The sequence below is a fragment of the Gorilla gorilla genome, chromosome 1, assembly GCF_029281585.2.
Source record: "Gorilla gorilla gorilla isolate KB3781 chromosome 1, NHGRI_mGorGor1-v2.1_pri, whole genome shotgun sequence".
Lineage (NCBI taxonomy): Eukaryota > Metazoa > Chordata > Mammalia > Primates > Hominidae > Gorilla > Gorilla gorilla.
In genome coordinates, this window is record NC_073224.2 from 129,962,571 (window position 1) to 129,980,779 (window position 18,209).

Genomic DNA, 18,209 nt, shown 5'->3' on the forward strand with positions numbered 1-18,209 from the left:
TCCCGGGTTCAAGCAATTCTCATGCCTCAGCCTCCCGAGTAGCTGGGATTACAAGCGTGCACCACCACCCTGGCTAATTTTTGTATTTTTAGTAGAGCCAGGGTTTCACCATGTTGGCCGGGCTATTCTCAAACTCCTGACCTCAGATGGTCCTCACACCTCAGCCTCCCAAAGTGCTGGAATTACAGGTGTGAGCCACTGTGCCCAGCCCACTTGCAAAACTTTTTAACATTTATAAGGTTTTTTACCTACTTGATTTTGTTCAGTTCTTAGAATAATCTCATGATGTAGGTGACCTTATTAACTATTTACAATGTGAGAAAATGGATAGTCAGTGAAGATAAGTAACTTGTCCAAGGTCACAGCACCAGAACTCCAAACCAGACCTTCTGACCTTCTTGATACAGACTCCTCACAGTCACCTGCATGCCATCTTTGGTTTCAGTGCTATGAACTTTCTTCACTGCCTGTTGGTCTGTAGCTACACCTACTCATGAAGATGCCCAGAGCCTTAGCCGCTCCTTGCTCCACCATGCTTATCTTATGCAGCTCTGGGAGGGGTGAAGAGGCTGTGGCCAGTTACCTCACTACCACTATAGCTATTCACCACCCTGTTTTCTCCTTTAGCCATTTTAGCTACTACACAATTCTTCTCGGCATTTTCTGTCTTAGTTCCCTAGTATCTGGCCTTCCTTCTTTTCTCAGTAACTGTGACCCCTGCTAGCTAGCCTTGCCAACCAATGGTTAATGAAAGGTCTTGGATATGACTGTCAAAGACAAAAGCACTCGTGACCCCAATGTTTCAGGTCACAATGATTAGGAAAATCAGGACAACAAGGCTTGGGCACAGAAGAGCTGGTTTTTGAGAGGGGGATTTAGAGTTTGGTTTAAATGTGTAATCTTTGAGGTAATGGTGGAACAGCCTACTAGATTCAGTTTTCTAGTCCCTGAAAACTAAAACGAGGAATAAGTTGAATCACATATTTGGGGCACCAGCCAAATATATAGCAGCATTTATAGTTAGAATAAAAGTGTTTGTGTTTCTTAATTTAAATGCTTCTCAGACATTCCATTTAAACAACTTCATTATGAAAATGGAGACTTACCATGCCTTTTTGATATTGTTCAGAGAAAATTGTCATAAATAATACACACAGTTTGAAATGGTTGTACATCTTATGAATCAAGGGGTGGCATGTAAAAAGGTTCCTCAGTGCCTCAATGTGGAAAATATCATAGAATGTTATTCTTCAATTGATTCCTTCCTTCACTTTGGTGTTTATATGGTATCTTAGATATTTTATGTTATTTTAATTATATTTTGTGCCTTTTTATTTGGTTAAAAATGCCTACTACTTAAATATTAACAGATTTTTAAATATCCCTTTGAACTCTTCCCCATTCCTGTACCTCCTTTCCCTTTTTCCGTTGTAATGTCAGCCACCTGAACATAACCCAGAAAACTAGGTGTCAGCCAATTCATGTTTCAGTGGAAATAAGAGAAAGAAGCACTTACTATTTCTCAATGCTTAATTGAGGAAAAGCACATGATATCTTACATATTTTAAATTGGAGGGGATAATAGGGTCAAGTTCATGCATTATATTGTGGACATCTTAATCCTATCAAATGGCTTAGTCAAAATGAGAAAGTTAATGAATTTAAGCAGACAAGTATGAACAGTGCTCTAAAAAAGATGCTGTTACACCATCCCAACCTGTACACACATGAAAAAAAGCTGGGGTGCATTTTGCGTTTGAATAAGGGTCATGTTGACTGGCCATGGCAGACCCTGCTAGACCATACACCTGATACTCTGTCACCTGCCAGGACTCAAAAGGACATGGGAGTATGTGGTTAAGTTCTCTAAGGACTCTTTCTTCTAAAGGGAAGCAGTTTTATAGGTGGTACTTGTAGGTCTGTTGATTCACAATCTCATGCTTTCTTGATTGGACTGTATTGTTTTACTGTAATTTTTTGGACTTACAAGAAGTCAGGTGTTTTCATGGACTCTTCTCTTTTCCATACAGATGTCCAGAAGGCTTGTTGGGGGAATATTGTCAACATCGAGACCCCTGTGAGAAGAACCGCTGCCAGAATGGTGGGACTTGTGTGGCCCAGGCCATGCTGGGGAAAGCCACGTGCCGATGTGCCTCAGGGTTTACAGGAGAGGACTGCCAGTACTCGACATCTCATCCATGCTTTGTGTCTCGACCCTGCCTGAATGGCGGCACATGCCATATGCTCAGCCGGGATACCTATGAGTGTATCTGTCAAGTCGGGTTTACAGGTAACTAATGAGACCAAAGCCAGTGCTTTCCTACCTTCAGCAGATACCTTTATTTAGCATCTTTTAGATCATGGTGTCTGGCTCTTAAATGTCCCCCAGCTCTGGTGCACATTTAGCATTGTGATAAGGAACTGGGATGTTCCAGACAACTATCCCTAACTTCCTTTTAAGAGTTTCAGGGGGCAGAGAAAGAGAAAGAAAAAGGACCAAATACTTTGACTGCTTAAAGCATATATGTCAGGGCCAGGTGCGGTGGTGCACGCTTGCAATCCCAGCACTTTGGCAGGCCAAGGCAGGAGGATCACTTGAGGCTAGAGGTTTGAGACCAGCCTGGGAAACATAGCAAGACCCCATCTCTACAAAAAAACAAGAATAAAAATAAAACAAAATTAGTCATGTGTGGTGGTGTGCACCTGTAGTCCTAACTACTTGGGAGGCTGAAGTGGAAGAATTGCTTGAGCCCAGGAGTTTGAGGCTGCAGTGAGCTATGATCGCACCACTGCACTCTAGCCTGGGTGACAGAGTGAGACCCTGTCTCAAAAAAAAAAATATGTACACCAGGATGGGGAATCAGAGTTTACTTCACTAAAAGAAATAAGTACACTGTCACCAGAGGAAAAGTTGCTGATGTTATTGACTATTTGCTTTTAGAAATCTCCCTCCCTAGACATTCAGGGCACTGGCTTTTCTGGTTTTCTGAACCCTGTTCCTTTTGCTTCTTCATTACCTTGTTCTTATCCATTAAATGTCTGTGCTCCCTGGAGCACTGTTTTGCGCCCTCTTTTGAGCCACATCACAGCTCTCCCTAGGGAATTTCCCTGTCTGTATTCGCCTCCACTGCCACTGTCTTCATTAGCTTGCTGATGAATCTCACCATCATTCCCTTAGCTCCACCCAACCCTGACATTCAGGCTCATGTTTCTAGCTATCCTTTGTATGTTCTCCTTGGAGATATTCTACAGGTACTTTCAGCTCACCTTGTTGACAGAAATACGTAGCAACCATGTACATCCCAAATACCCACGCTAGAAACTCCCTGTCCCTTGTTCTGACCTCATTTCAACTCAGTCACCCAAGCCAACCTCTGAGTTGCCTTTCACCTGTCTATTCCTCCCATTTCCTCAGCTACCCTGTAGTTGAGGGCCATGTTATCTCTCACCTGGACTTCTGAAGTAGTTTCTGAATACGTTTTCTTGCCTTTATTCTCTCCCCATCTCATTCACCCATGATATTACTACATCTTTGATTATAAATGCAAATATTCTAACAATCTCACCTGCTTACAATGTCTAATATTTTTTCATCCGCAGAATAAACTGCAAACTCTTTTACATGACTTCCATAGCTCTCTACAGCCTAGACTTTACATCTTTTTGTAGCCTGGCCTCCCCACAAGCATCTAGGCCTAGTCACACCAAATTCTCCTTATTTCCTGAAAATGTTGTACTTATTATTGCTTCCATACAGTTACACACCCTTTTGCCTGGAATGCCCTTTTCTACAACTGGTGATTGTCCAATGTTATTTAAAACTGTATCTTAGTGACCCTTTCATGATTCCTTTAGGCAAATGGTCTCTAAGTTTTATTATTTTTATGTATCACATTTTATTGTAATTTTTTTTTACACATATCTCACCTGAATAGATTGTGGGTTTTTCTAGGTGGGTCTGAGCTTTATTCAAAAGTGTTTATTAGATTAGATGAGAAAAGGAGGAACATTCTTCATTTTTTCTCCTGCTTTAAGCACTAAACCAAGAGTTCTATAAATACAATAAGCAAAAAAGTGAAAAATGTACTCAGAAAACTATACTGGATCAGTTAGTGTAGAATACTGTTATATTAATTTTTCATTGTATTAGGGTTCTCTAGAGGGATGGAACTAATGGAATATATATGTATGTATATATATTCCAACCCAAAGTGTCTTGGTGGCAATCTTAATATATATATATTGGCAATCTTTATATATATATATAAAGGAGAGTTTGTTAAGTATTAATTCACATGATCACAAGGTCCCACAATAGGCTGTCTGCAGGCTGAGGAGCAAGGAGAGCCAGTCTGAGTTCCAAAACCGAAGAACTTGGGGTTCGATATTTGAGGGCAGGAAACATCCAGCATGGGAAAAAGATGTAGGGTGGGAGGCTAGGCCAGTCTCACTTTTTCATGTTTTTCTGCCTGCTTTATATTTGCTGACAGATGATCAAATGGTGTCCATCCAGATTAAGGGTGGGTCTGCCTTCCCCAGCCCACTGACTCAAATGTTAATCTCCTTTGGCAACACCTTCACAGACACACCCAAGATCAATACTTTGTATCCTTCAATTCAATCAAGTTGACACACTCAGTTTTAACCACCACAAATCTAACCCTTGTCAACTTGAACCCATACACATCTCCTGAGATCACACATAATCTTCAAATAAAGACAATAATTAGGTCATAATTACACCTAAGTAGTACAACTATTCTTCGTACATCCGGAAACACACCAGTCCCCAACTGAAACACTCTTACATAAAGTTAACGATACTTAAATGCTGATGTGAAGTCAATAAATCTTATGTCACATGATAAAGGAGAAAGGAAATAAAATGAAGATATTTTCTTAGTACAAGTGTGTGCAAGCACAGACATGTTTTTAATAAAGGAAGGAGGAAATACTGAGGACAATTACAGTCCTCATTTCTGCAGCTGGTCACATGGTAGTAGCTGGTATTGATGACTACCTTCTTCTACCCATTTTGTATTCCTTTTGCCTTCAGCAAACACCTCAGCAGGTTGTGTTTTTTTTTTTCCTGATGGAGAGGCCCAAACCTTCATTCATCCAGGCGGGACCATTTGTAGTCCCGCCTGGATTGGGCTGTTGTAGTTGCCCATTGACCTTAATCACAGGGCATGGTAATACTAAGAGACGCCCTAATGGATCTCCTGTATTCCATGAATACTCTTTCTTACCTCCGTTCTGGAGTAGTAGACTGATTTCATCTTGATAGCCTGGGTCTTGATAGCCTTGATGTCCCAGCCAACACTGTAACGCCTTTCTTAGCCTGTTTACTTAAAGGTAGGAACCCAAAGTGTCCTGGTGGCAATCTTAACTACCAGTTTAATGGAATTGTTGTTGTGTCTTCTGGTGGCAGCGTTCCTCCCTCTGGAACTAAGACCTCTAGGCCAGCAGAACTTAATGTTGCGGGAACAGGAAGCAAACATTTTGCTAGTGGATCACTAGGGGTGATGGTGAGTGGTACCACTTCCATTTCCACCCCTTGATTCCTGGACCTGTGAATCCTGGCTATGGGAGAAACAGTACCACATATTGGACGCTGATTCAGAGCATACACAGCCTTCTTGAGAACTTTGCCCCAACCCTGCAAAGTATTCTCACCTAGTTGGCATTGTAATTGTGACTGCAAAAGGCCATTCCACTGTTCTGCTTCAGGATGTTGGGGAACATGGTAAGACCAGTGAATTCCATGAGCATGAGCCCACTGCTGCACTTCTTTAGCCATAAAGTGAATGCCTTGGTCAGAGGCAATGCTGTGTGGAATACCATGACAGTGGATAAGGCATTCCATGAGTCCGCGGATGGTAGTCTTGGCAGAACCATTGCATGCAGGATAGGCAAACCCATATCCAGAGTAAGTGTCTATTCCAGTAATGACAAACATCTGCCCTTTTCACAATGGAAGAAGTCCAACATAATCAACCTGCCACCAAGTAGCTGGCTGATCACCCTGAGGAATAGTGCCATATCAAAGGCGCAGTGTTGGTTTCTGCTGCTGGCAAATTGGGCACTCTGCAGTGGCAGTAACCAGGTCAGCTTTCCACCGAGTGTTTTCATTTAGAAACTTGACAGATTTTCATTCTGACACAGAATGTCAGGTCTCCCAGACCCTAGAAAATACATTGACTTAAAGCCTTTGATACATCTCAAAGCAGTATCCTTACAGTGTCACTGGAAGATGGTGCGGGCTGCAGAGAGGGATGCTTTCAAATGGGATTAACCAGTCCTCCTTCCTTCCCTTCCACATGAATGCTGGGCAGCCCAGGGTCAACCCACTGCACCCTCAACTCAGGCAAGTCCAGCAGCCAATCTTAGGAGACCTGGGCTACAGAACAGTCTCTCAAGTTCCAGGCTCACCAAACCTAGGTGGGGATGAAAGCTGAGAAAGTGAAGAGGTGGTTCAGGGGATCACTCTTTCCTACTTGTTCCTCTCACCTCAAACTCACCTTCTACTGCACAGCAACACTGAGGATCGCCAACCAACCCTGACCATAACCTTGATCTTGCCATGTTCTGTTAGTGGAATGCAACCCAAAATCAATGGTGTTAGGTCATCTCAACAAAATATATATCAAACCATATTCCATAAGAACTGCTCGTGGCCCTGTTCTTTTCAGTATATGGGAAAACAAAATGGAAACAACAAAATAGCATCAGGTTTACAAAACTTCCCAAGATGGATGGTCACACATGTTTTCAGGAGACCTCTATATAAAAGACTTTGATCACTTGATACCTTGAAAAGAGGTCTTCTGGCACTAGAATGACATCTATAAGTGACAAGTATAAAATGTAGTGCTCAGTGACATTAAAAAACAAATCAACCCACATAGAGGAAGAGCTTTGGAGGTAGGGATGTCAAACTGGTCTAGAATGTAATGAAAACCCAAGAAGGTGCCCCAGTAAGAAAGAAGAAATCAGTCTAACAATGGGATGCAGCAGCAAGAATACTGGGACAGGAAAGAAAACATTTTAAAAAAATGAATTATTCATTCACTTTCTAGTGGATACAGAAAAAACTGCAGAAGACCCGGAGGATAGCAGGGCAGGCTAAAAGTTTGATATCTTACACCTGTGGAAAAGCCTTAAGCTCTGTTTTAACTGAGAGCAGGTGGGGTGACTTCATGACTACCATTAAGAAAATATAACCTGTTGGGAAACTGTTTCTGCCTTGATGATGTTGTACAGACAAGAGATAAACAGTGAGGAATATGCTTAGATGTATTGGGAAAGACACGGGTCTGTGGCATTGTCACAAGGGTACACGAATACTGAGAGTGAATGCTGAAGGAATGATCCCCATTGGTGGTGACCCTCAGGTGAGACTAGGGTGCCTGTGTTTCAGCAAAGCCTGGGCAATTCGAATGCAGGGCTCCTAAGATTCCGTGACACCCCCACCTTCTAATTCTGTTATGGCAACTGCAGACGGTTACCTGGCACGCTGGCCACATTCTACCTCACTCTTATCAGAGTCTGAGCTACTGGCAGTGCTTTCAGCTCTGTGTTCAGGCACCTCGAACCTTGTTTTTGTGGTGAAGGATCCTAAAGTGCTGTGGGGAGTGATCACATTTTTCACAACAGTAAGTTAAGAATTTCAGTTACTGACATCCCTCAGTCCTGATTAAACCTATTTGATTTCACCAGTTTTTAACCCATCATGTGTTTGCCTTTCTTCTCCCCAGTCCCTGGCCCCACCTCTTCTGCCACAAACATCAGCATGGTGGTATCAGCCGGCCCTTTGTCCAGCGAGAAGGCAGAGGTGAACATTCTAGAAATCAACGAGAAATTGCGCCCCCAGCTGGCAGAGAAGAAACAGCAGTTCAGAAGCCTCCAAGAGAAATGTTTTGTAACTCAACTGGCCGGCTTCCTGGCCAACGGACAGAAGAAATACAGTAAGATCTATAGGCTCACCATCACGAAAGTGATGAATGATGTCCTGTCTTCTCTCTGAGACACTAAATGCTCTTTGCATCAAAAATAATTTCATCCTTCCTGTACTTCTAGGAAAACAGAAATGGGTATTTTAACATTTTGTTAAAGTTGGAAGACAGAGGTACCAAAGTATTTAGCAACTTTCCATGTTTGCAATCAGGTGGGGGTGGGACTAGAGTTAAACTGCCATTTATTGATTTCTGACACAGGCACAGAATGACCTGTTTTCTCCAAGAGGCTCAATTGTGTTTTCAAGAATCCTTTCTGTACCATATAAGATCCTGCAGACAAATAACATCTAGTCTGTTGTTCTAAATGTCTGAGACTAGTGAACTTTTATTCAGTTCAAGTTTCTGTTGAGGCCCAACAGGCAAAGCTCTGTTCTAGTGACTCTGAGGGAAACTTGGTGATAGTAGCCAGTACCTGCTCTGAGGGGCTTCAAGAGGAGTCTACTCCTAATAGAACCTGTGCTGTCTATAAGTGACAGCATCAAGAGCAGGGAGTAGGGGCCGTGCATGGTGGCTCACTCCTGTAATCCCAGCACTTTGGGAGGCTGAGGCGGGCAGATCATGAGGTCAGGAGTTTGAGACCAGCCTGGGCAACATGGAGAAACCCCATCTCCACTAAAAATGCAAAAAGTAGATGGGCGTGGTGGCAGGTGACTGTAATCACCCCTGCCCAGGAGACTGAGGCAGGAGAATCCTTTGAACCCAGGAGGCTGAGGTTGCAGTGAGCCAAGATTTTGCCATTGCACTCCAGCCTGGGCGACAGGGCAAGACTGGTAAAAATAATAATAAATAATAATAATAATAATGATAAATAAAAATAAGAATAAAAAGCAGAGAGTAGCTTGGTGAGAGTGAAGTCCTGCTTCCTGGGGCACAGAGTCTTGTTGCTAAAGAGGAAGAAAGATCACACCCGAGAATGTGTGGAGATAGCAGTGCAGTGTACAGAGCAGGGACCGTGGGCCTGTCTCCTGGGCTCCATCCAAGTTGTCTTGTCTGTCCCTCAGTTTCCTCACCTGTTCAGAGGGTACTACAATAATACCTACCTCTGTAAATTGCTGCAGTGAATTACATGAGCTATTTCTTGTCAATCTCCTAGAACATTTATTGGCACACAGTAAACACTATCTATTAGTTCTTCATTCTGCTGTTTCTAAATTAACACAAACTTTATTAGCATTTGGGCATATTTCCTTCATGGCCTTATGGTGTTATGTGTCACTCTTTATGCTTCAGATATGATTGTTAAAATCATAACTGAAGATATGATTTAAAAATCAAAGATTTTAAAAATCTTTTGCATACTTGTCCTTGAAATTCCCAGTAAAAGGGAAACCATCAGTCCCATAGTCCTAGGGGCCTTCCCGACTGTACAAGAAATCACTACTTCATGCCCCAGTGCAGTGTTTTAGAGGAGAGGCTGCAAGGCTTGGGAAAGTGGCCCCGCATTCAGAGTCAGACCTCAGGGACTGTGAATTCTGACTCCACTTCGTTGTGGTTGAATCATCTTGTCAACTTCCTTGATGTGCCCTTGAGGTTCTCTTTCTTCATCTCTAAATTTTGGAGGATCAGATGCCAGAAAGTCAGGAGACTGAAGAGTAGAGATGTGGAAATCCCTGTCTAGACCCTGGTACTGGGGAGAGTTTTGTCTTTGGGATGGACCTGGCTCCTGCCCTGTAGGCAATGACCACAGCAGCATGTCCAGCCTTCCACTGAGGCAGGCGTGTCTGTCTTTTCTCAGAATATGAAGAGTGCGAAGACCTCATAAAATCTATGGTGAGGAATGAGCGACGACAGTTCAAGGAGGAGAAGCTTGCGGAGCAGCTCAAGCAAGCTGAGGAGCTCAGGTGAGGCGACCCCATGGGGGCAGGCAGGGGGGCAGGTGTGTAAATCTCTGAAGTACAACAGCTCGGTGGGGAGAAGTAAGAACGAAGCTGGGCCAGGGCAGGAATTGCCATGGCAGGCTCGCAACCCACAAGTATTTATCAAGCAGAGAAGAGGTATAATACAAATGTATGGGTTGCAGTTGTTTCTCAGAGCCTTGTTTTCTCTTTTTCAAACAAGTAATTGTTGATGTGAAATTTACATAACACAAAATTAACCAAAGGAGTGTGAACCACACAGCAGCATTCAGTATACTCAAAATGGTGTGCCGTCACCACCCCACTTACCCTTAGTGAGAATCACCTCCTGACTGACTGCGGCTTCTCATTCTTTCACTCAATCAATGTTGCCTTCTCGACCCTGTCATTCTTTTCTTCTTTCGTCTTTTCAATTCGCCCCATCTGCATCTGGCCTCATTTCTGTACATGGCTTTGTATCTAGTGGCCGCAAGATGCACCATGTGTATTTTCACATGGAAATGTCCATGGCCAGAGTGAGGAACTGAAAGGATGTCTTTTTGAAACGGAATTAGGAAGACACCTACTTTTGTTTACAGAAGGGAAAGATGAATGGAACATCATCGAGGATCTTGCAGGAGCCCTCTCTGATACAGAGGAAGCCTGTAAACCATTTTCTATTCTTTCTCTTGGCCACAGACATTCCTTTCAACATGTGCTGACCTTCTGCTTGAAGGTCTCCTTGAGGACATTGTCTCAGAAGTCTCTGTTGCAATATTTGAACGGATCACTCAACCCTTTCTACTCTTAAATTTTCTCTACCGTCTCACCTTAGGCAATATAAAGTCCTGGTTCACTCTCAGGAACGAGAGCTGACCCAGTTAAAGGAGAAGTTACGGGAAGGGAGAGATGCCTCCCGCTCATTGAATGAGCATCTCCAGGCCCTCCTCACTCCGGATGAGCCGGACAAGTCCCAGGGGCAGGACCTCCAAGAACAGCTGGCTGAGGGGTGTAGACTGGCACAGCAACTTGTCCAAAAGCTCAGCCCAGGTAAGGTGGCCATAGGCCCTGATGACCCAAAACCCCAGGCTTATGAGAGGCTCCAGACCTCCATACTTTCACAATGACAGTTGTATCAGTGGGGTTTTTTTCTGCTACACCTATGTGGCCATGACATGACCAGGACTTCGTGGGTAAGAACGGAGATGGGAAACCCATGGGTTTGGAGGTCACAGTATTGCAAGTGTCCCTCCTCCCTTGATGGAAGGTGGTCTTTGGAGCAAGAGGCAGCATCTATCTAGTTTTAAAGGACAGGAAGGAGGCTGTGATGGGAGGGCGCTTGTTGGAGTGAAAAGAGCTCTGGGCTAAGAATGAAGGTTCCCAGGCTGTCTTTTGGGCAATGTTCTTAGTAAGTGTCGGTGAGTGAGTGATTTATCTTTCCAGAGTTTCTCTCTCTCCATCTGCAAAGGCAGACAAATTGTCTCTTGCAAGGGTCTGAAGCATCCAAATATGGGAACACTTACGAATGCTTTTCAAAATGAGATGAAGCCCCTCTCCATGTGGTGTTGGAGAAGGCACTTGATGTGGGGGCATTTGGTGGTAGGAAGTGCTTCAGACTGGAGCACTCCCCATGGATAGAATGTCCCTGAATAACACAGCAGAAGCCACATGGAGGGCCTGTGCAGTCTCATGACGCATAGGGGACTGTGGGACAAGTTTGTCCTCTCCTAAGAGAAAGAATGAGGTTTGAAATGCGAACTGTGACAGGACACCAAGCCTGTTCCTGGGAATCAGATCTGTGGCAGGATGGGGGAGACAGCTGCCAAAGTCCAGAGAGAGGCTGCACAAGCCTCCAGTGATATGGGAAGCAAAAGGTCTTTTCAGTATTTGGCCACATCTTGATGGTGGCCCTCCACATCAGAAATGCATTGCCCGATGGATCAGGAAACCATGCCAGGGCATTTTGTGAAAGATAAAACATGAGAGTTTTCAGTACAATGCTGAACCATACGTAGATGTTCATGTCTCTGTGCACGTTGGGCTGACTGACTGTGCTTGCAGAATGTGAAGTGGGAAATATCTGAACGAACATTTTGTATTTATAGAAAATGACGGAGATGAGGATGAAGATGTTCAAGTTGAGGAGGCTGAGAAAGTGCAGAAATCATCTCCCCCCAGGTAACACTGAATACTCAGGAGCAAGTAATGGGTGGTAACATATGAAAATGTCTAGGAGGCACACCCTCTCTGGCATCTATGGTGGGCCAAAAGCCCGCATCCCCTTGGCCACAGTATGTGAAATTGAACCCAGCTTAGACACAGGGTGCGGCAGCTGTCGTGTTTCTCTTTGTGTGCCAAGTGTCATGTCTGTACCATACAGGGATAGCTGAGTCTTCATCCTCCTCAGCTCCTATCTGTCCAGTGCACTGAACACCAGCTGCTCTCTTCCTCTCTGGCTCCCATGGCAGCCATGCTCTGTTGCAGAGAGAAGAGGATTGCATGTTCCCTCTTTAAGGGAACCTCCATTTTGCTTTCTGGGACCACTCTCTTAATGCCGCCTGTCAATACCAGCTAGGACTCCCTGGGGTCCAATCCCTCTGTGTTTAATCTTCTGTCATCTCTGTCCCAGCTGGCTCATCAGGGAGATGCAGAAGGCTGAAGAGAGCAAAGTCCCTGAGGACTCACTGGAGGAATGTGCCATCACTTGTTCAAATAGCCACGGCCCTTGTGACTCCAACCAGCCTCACAAGAACATCAAAATCACATTTGAGGGAGACGAAGTCAACTCAACTCTGGTTGTAGACAGAGAATCCTCTCACGATGAATGTCAGGATGCTCTAAACATTCTCCCAGGTAGCCTCTATTTTCCTTGCGTCTCATACCTCTGTCTAGGCTATGGAAGATCAATTCTGAGGACAGGCTGTATATACACATATTGTTATTGTTTTAGTCAGAAACTAGGATGGAGCTAGGTGCTGTGACTCACATATAATCACAGCACTTTGGAAGGCCCAAGTGGGAGGATGACTTGAGTTCAGGAGTTGAAGACCAGCCTGGACAATATGGTGAAACCCATCTTTACAAAGAATACAAAAAATTAGGCAGGCATGGTGCTGCATGCCTATAGTCCCAACTGCTCAGGAGACTTTGGTGGGAGGATCGGCTGAGACGTTCCTCCCACCCTCGTTCACTCCTCTCAGGCTAGACTCTCTCTCCTTTTCATTGGCTTGTCTTAGCTATTAATAAGAAGTCTCGGCCTGGCGCGGTGGCTCACACATGTAATCTCAGCACTTTGGGAGGCCGGGGCGGGTGGATCACGAGGTCAGGAGATCGAGACCATCCTGGCTAACACAGTGAAACCCCGTCTTTACTAAAAATACAAAAAAAAAAAAAATTAGCTGGGCGCGGTGGTGGGCGCCTGTAGTCCCAGCTACTCAGGAGGCTGAGGCAGGAGAATGGCATGAACCCAGGAACCGGAGCTTGCAGTGAGCCGAGATTGTGCCACTGCACTCCAGCCTGGGAGACAGAGCGAGACTCCATCTCAAAAAAAAAAAAAAAAAAAAAGTAAGTCTCTGACCAGGGGCGCTGGCTCACATCTTAATCCCAGCACTTTGGGAGGCTGAGGTAGGCGGAACACCTGAGGTCAGGAGTTCGAAACCAGCCTGTCCAAGATGGTGAAACCCCATCTCTACTAAAAATACAAAAATTTGCTGGCATGTTACTTGGCGCTTGTAATCCCAGCTGCTTGGCAGGCTGAGGGATGAGAATCACTTCAACCCGGGAGGCAGAGGTGGCAGTGAGCTGAGATTGTGCCTCTGCACTGCAGCCTGCGCGACAGAGTGAGACGCCGTCTCAAACAAAAAACAAAACAAAAAAAGAAAAAAATTAAAAAAGCAAAATGAAATCTTTTGTGCTACACAGAAACATTGGCCACTCATGGGGTAAAAATCTCAGGGCCAAGCCTTGCTTTACAGAAACGTATAAGCAAGAAAAGTGTAGAAGTGTTTATGTCTTGGTTTCAAGGTGACTGCATAGCTAAGACAAGTTGACTTAAAGGAGATCAAGAATGGAGATGACAAGAGTGAAACCAGGGAAACATCATCTTCAAATAAGTAGACAAGGCTGCCAGTGACATCCCTCAGTCCTGATTAAGCCTATTTGATTTCACCAGTTTTTAACCCATCATGTGTTTGCCTTTCTTCTCCCCAGTCCCTGGCCCCACCTCTTCTGCCACAAACGTCAGCATGGTGGTATCAGCCGGCCCTTTGTCCAGCGAGAAGGCAGAGATGAACATTCTAGAAATCAATGAGAAATTGCGCCCCCAGCTGGCAGAGAAGAAACAGCAGTTCAGAAGCCTCCAAGAGAAATGTTTTGTAACTCAACTGGCCGGCTTCCTGGCCAACGGACAGAAGAAATACAGTAAGATCTATAGGCTCACCATCACGAAAGTGATGAATGATGTCCTGTCTTCTCTCTGAGACACTAAATGCTCTCTCCATCAAAAATAATTTCATCCTTCCTGTACTTCTAGGAAAACAGAAATGGGTATTTTAACATTTTGTTAAAGTTGGAAGACAGAGGTACCAAAGTATTTAGCAACTTTCCATGTTTGCAATCAGGTGGGGGTGGGACTAGAGTTAAACTGCCATTTATTGATTTCTGACACAGGCACAGAATGACCTGTTTTCTCCAAGAGGCTCAATCGTGTTTTCAAGAATCCTCTCTGTACCATATAAGATCCTGCAGACAAATAACATCTAGTCTGTTGTTCTAAATGTCTGAGACTAGTGAACTTTTATTCAGTTCAAGTTTCTGTTGAGGCCCAACAGGCAAAGCTCTGTTCTAGTGACTCTGAGGGAAACTTGGTGATAGTAGCCAGTACCTGCTCTGAGGGGCTTCAAGAGGAGTCTACTCCTAATAGAACCTGTGCTGTCTATAAGTGACAGCATCAAGAGCAGGGAGTAGGGGCCGTGCATGGTGGCTCACTCCTGTAATCCCAGCACTTTGGGAGGCTGAGGCGGGCAGATCATGAGGTCAGGAGTTTGAGACCAGCCTGGGCAACATGGAGAAACCCCATCTCCACTAAAAATACAAAAAGTAGATGGGCGTGGTGGCAGGTGACTGTAATCACCCCTGCTCAGGAGGCTGAGGCAGGAGAATCCTTTGAACCCAGGAGGCTGAGGTTGCAGTGAGCCAAGATTTTGCCATTGCACTCCAGCCTGGGCGACAGGGCAAGACTGGTAAAAATAATAATAATAATAATAATAATGATGAATAAAAATAAGAATAAAAAGCAGAGAGTAGCTTGGTGAGAGTGAAGTCCTGCTTCCTGGGGCACAGAGTCTTGTTGCTAAAGAGGAAGAAAGATCACACCCGAGAATGTGTGGAGATAGCAGTGCAGTGTACAGAGCAGGGACCGTGGGCCTGTCTCCTGGGCTCCATCCAAGTTGCTTGTCTTGTCTGTCCCTCAGTTTCCTCACCTGTTCAGAGGGTACTACAATAATACCTACCTCTGTAAATTGCTGCGGTGAATTACATGAGCTATTTCTTGTCAGTCTCCTAGAACATTTATTGGCACAGAGTAAACACTATCTATTAGTTCTTCATTCTGCTGTTTCTAAATTAACACACACTTTATTAGCATTTGGGCATATTTCCTTCATGGCCTTATGGTGTTTTGTGTCACTCTTTATGCTTCAGATATGATTGTTAAAATCATAACTGAAGATATGATTTAAAAATCAAAGATTTTAAAAATCTTTTGCATACTTGTCCTTGAAATTCCCAGTAAAAGGGAAACCATCAGTCCCATAGTCCTAGGGGCCTTCCCGACTGTACAAGAAATCACTACTTCATGCCCCAGTGCAGTGTTTTAGAGGAGAGGCTGCAAGGCTTGGGAAAGTGGCCCCGCATTCAGAGTCAGACCTCAGGGACTGTGAATTCTGACTCCACTTCGTTGTGGTTGAATCATCTTGTCAACTTCCTTGATGTGCCCTTGAGGTTCTCTTTCTTCATCTCTAAATTTTGGAGGATCAGATGCCAGAAAGTCAGGAGACTGAAGAGTAGAGATGTGGAAATCCCTGTCTAGACCCTGGTACTGGGGAGAGTTTTGTCTTTGGGATGGACCTGGCTCCTGCCCTGTAGGCAATGACCACAGCAGCATGTCCAGCCTTCCACTGAGGCAGGCGTGTCTGTCTTTTCTCAGAATATGAAGAGTGCGAAGACCTCATAAAATCTATGGTGAGGAATGAGCGACGACAGTTCAAGGAGGAGAAGCTTGCGGAGCAGCTCAAGCAAGCTGAGGAGCTCAGGTGAGGCGACCCCATGGGGGCAGGCAGGGGGGCAGGTGTGTAAATCTCTGAAGTACAACAGCTCGGTGGGGAGAAGTAAGAATGAAGCTGGGCCAGGGGAAGGGCAGGAATTGCCATGGCAGGCTCGCAACACACAAGTATTTATCAAGCAGAGAAGAAGTACAATAAAAATGTATGGGTTGCAGTTGTTTCTCAGAGCCTTGTTTTCTCTTTTTCAAACAAGTAATTGTTGATGTGAAATTTACATAACACAAAATTAACCGAAGGAGTGTGAACCACACAGCAGCATTCAGTATACTCAAAATGGTGTGCCATCACCACCCCACTTACCCTTAGTGAGAATCACCTCCTGACTGACTGCGGCTTCTCATTCTTTCACTCAATCAATGTTGCCTTCTCGACCCTGTCATTCTTTTCTTCTTTCGTCTTTTCAATTCGCCCCATCTGCATCTGGCCTCATTTCTGTACATGGCTTTGTATCTAGTGGCCGCAAGATGCACCATGTGTATTTTCACATGGAAATGTCCATGGCCAGAGTGAGGAACTGAAAGGATGTCTTTTTGAAACGGAATTAGGAAGACACCTACTTTTGTTTACAGAAGGGAAAGATGAATGGAACATCATCGAGGATCTTGCAGGAGCCCTCTCTGATACAGAGGAAGCCTGTAAACCATTTTCTATTCTTTCTCTTGGCCACAGACGTTCCTTTCAACATGTGCTGACCTTCTGCTTGAAGGTCTCCTTGAGGACATTGTCTCAGAAGTCTCTGTTGCAATATTTGAACGGATCACTCAACCCTTTCTACTCTTAAATTTTCTCTACCGTCTCACCTTAGGCAATATAAAGTCCTGGTTCACTCTCAGGAACGAGAGCTGACCCAGTTAAAGGAGAAGTTACGGGAAGGGAGAGATGCCTCCCGCTCATTGAATGAGCATCTCCAGGCCCTCCTCACTCCGGATGAGCCGGACGAGTCCCAGGGGCAGGACCTCCAAGAACAGCTGGCTGAGGGGTGTAGACTGGCACAGCAACTTGTCCAAAAGCTCAGCCCAGGTAAGGTGGCCATAGGCCCTGATGACCCAAAACCCCAGGCTTATGAGAGGCTCCAGACCTCCATACTTTCACAATGACAGTTGTATCAGTGGGGTTTTTTTCTGCTACACCTATGTGGCCATGACATGACCAGGACTTCGTGGGTAAGAACGGAGATGGGAAACCCATGGGTTTGGAGGTCACAGTATTGCAAGTGTCCCTCCTCCCTTGATGGAAGGTGGTCTTTGGAGCAAGAGGCAGCATCTATCTAGTTTTAAAGGACAGGAAGGAGGCTGTGATGGGAGGGCGCTTGTTGGAGTGAAAAGAGCTCTGGGCTAAGAATGAAGGTTCCCAGGCTGTCTTTTGGGCAATGTTCTTAGTAAGTGTCGGTGAGTGAGTGATTTATCTTTCCAGAGTTTCTCTCTCTCCATCTGCAAAGGCAGACAAATTGTCTCTTGCAAGGGTCTGAAGCATTCAAATGTGGGAACCCTTACAACTGCTTTCCAAAATGAGATGAAGCCCCTCGCCGTGTGATGTTGGAGAAGGCACTTGATGTGGGGGCGTTTTGTGGTAGGAAGTGCTTCAGACTGGAGCACTCCCCATGGATAGAATGTCCCTGAATAACACAGCAGAAGCCCCTTGGAGGCTTGAAATCTTCTGATGCATAGAGGACTGTGGGACAAGTTTGTCTGCTTCTAAGAGAAAGAATGAGGTTTGAAATGCAAACTGTGACAGGACACCAAGCCTGTGCCTGTGAATCAGATCTGGCAGGATTGGGGAGACAGCTGCCAACGTCCAGAGAGGGGCTGCACAAGCCTCCAGTGATATGGGAAGCAAGAGGTCTTTTCAATATTTGGCCACATCTTGATGGTGGCCCTCCAGATCAGAAATGCATTGCCTGATGGATCAGGAAACTATGCCAGGGCATTCTGTTAAAGATAAAACATGAGAGTTTTCAGTTGAACGGTGACCCATGCCTAGATGTTCATGTCTCTGTTGCACATTGGGCTGACTGT

At 44.8% G+C, this 18,209-nt stretch overlaps 2 protein-coding genes across 6 annotated transcripts in view; one reads left to right on the forward strand and one right to left on the reverse strand.

Annotated features, from left to right (window-relative positions):
- GSTM2 (glutathione S-transferase mu 2) overlaps nucleotides 1–18,209 on the reverse strand; it is a 1,178,915-nt gene that overhangs the window by 727,839 nt on the left and 432,867 nt on the right. The gene's annotated exons all lie outside the window — the stretch shown is intronic.
- The window catches only part of LOC129525191 (neuroblastoma breakpoint family member 15-like), a 68,701-nt gene that overhangs the window by 36,116 nt on the left and 14,376 nt on the right, over nucleotides 1–18,209 (forward strand). For 4 of the 5 annotated variants that reach the window (XM_063701231.1, XM_063701286.1, XM_063701208.1 and 1 more), the window contains exons 2-10: nucleotides 2,031–2,290; nucleotides 7,758–7,967; nucleotides 9,754–9,859; nucleotides 10,689–10,903; nucleotides 11,959–12,031; nucleotides 12,483–12,706; nucleotides 14,063–14,272; nucleotides 16,059–16,164; nucleotides 17,000–17,214. In XM_063701231.1, the coding sequence (XP_063557301.1) occupies nucleotides 2,125–2,290; nucleotides 7,758–7,967; nucleotides 9,754–9,859; nucleotides 10,689–10,903; nucleotides 11,959–12,031; nucleotides 12,483–12,706; nucleotides 14,063–14,272; nucleotides 16,059–16,164; nucleotides 17,000–17,214 (1,525 nt within the window). In that variant the 5' untranslated portion in view covers nucleotides 2,031–2,124. Of the gene's footprint in view, nucleotides 1–2,030; nucleotides 2,291–7,493; nucleotides 7,656–7,757; nucleotides 7,968–9,753; nucleotides 9,860–10,688; nucleotides 10,904–11,958; nucleotides 12,032–12,482; nucleotides 12,707–14,062; nucleotides 14,273–16,058; nucleotides 16,165–16,999; nucleotides 17,215–18,209 lie in introns of those variants that run through there. The other variant, XM_063701272.1, reaches the window with a different exon arrangement.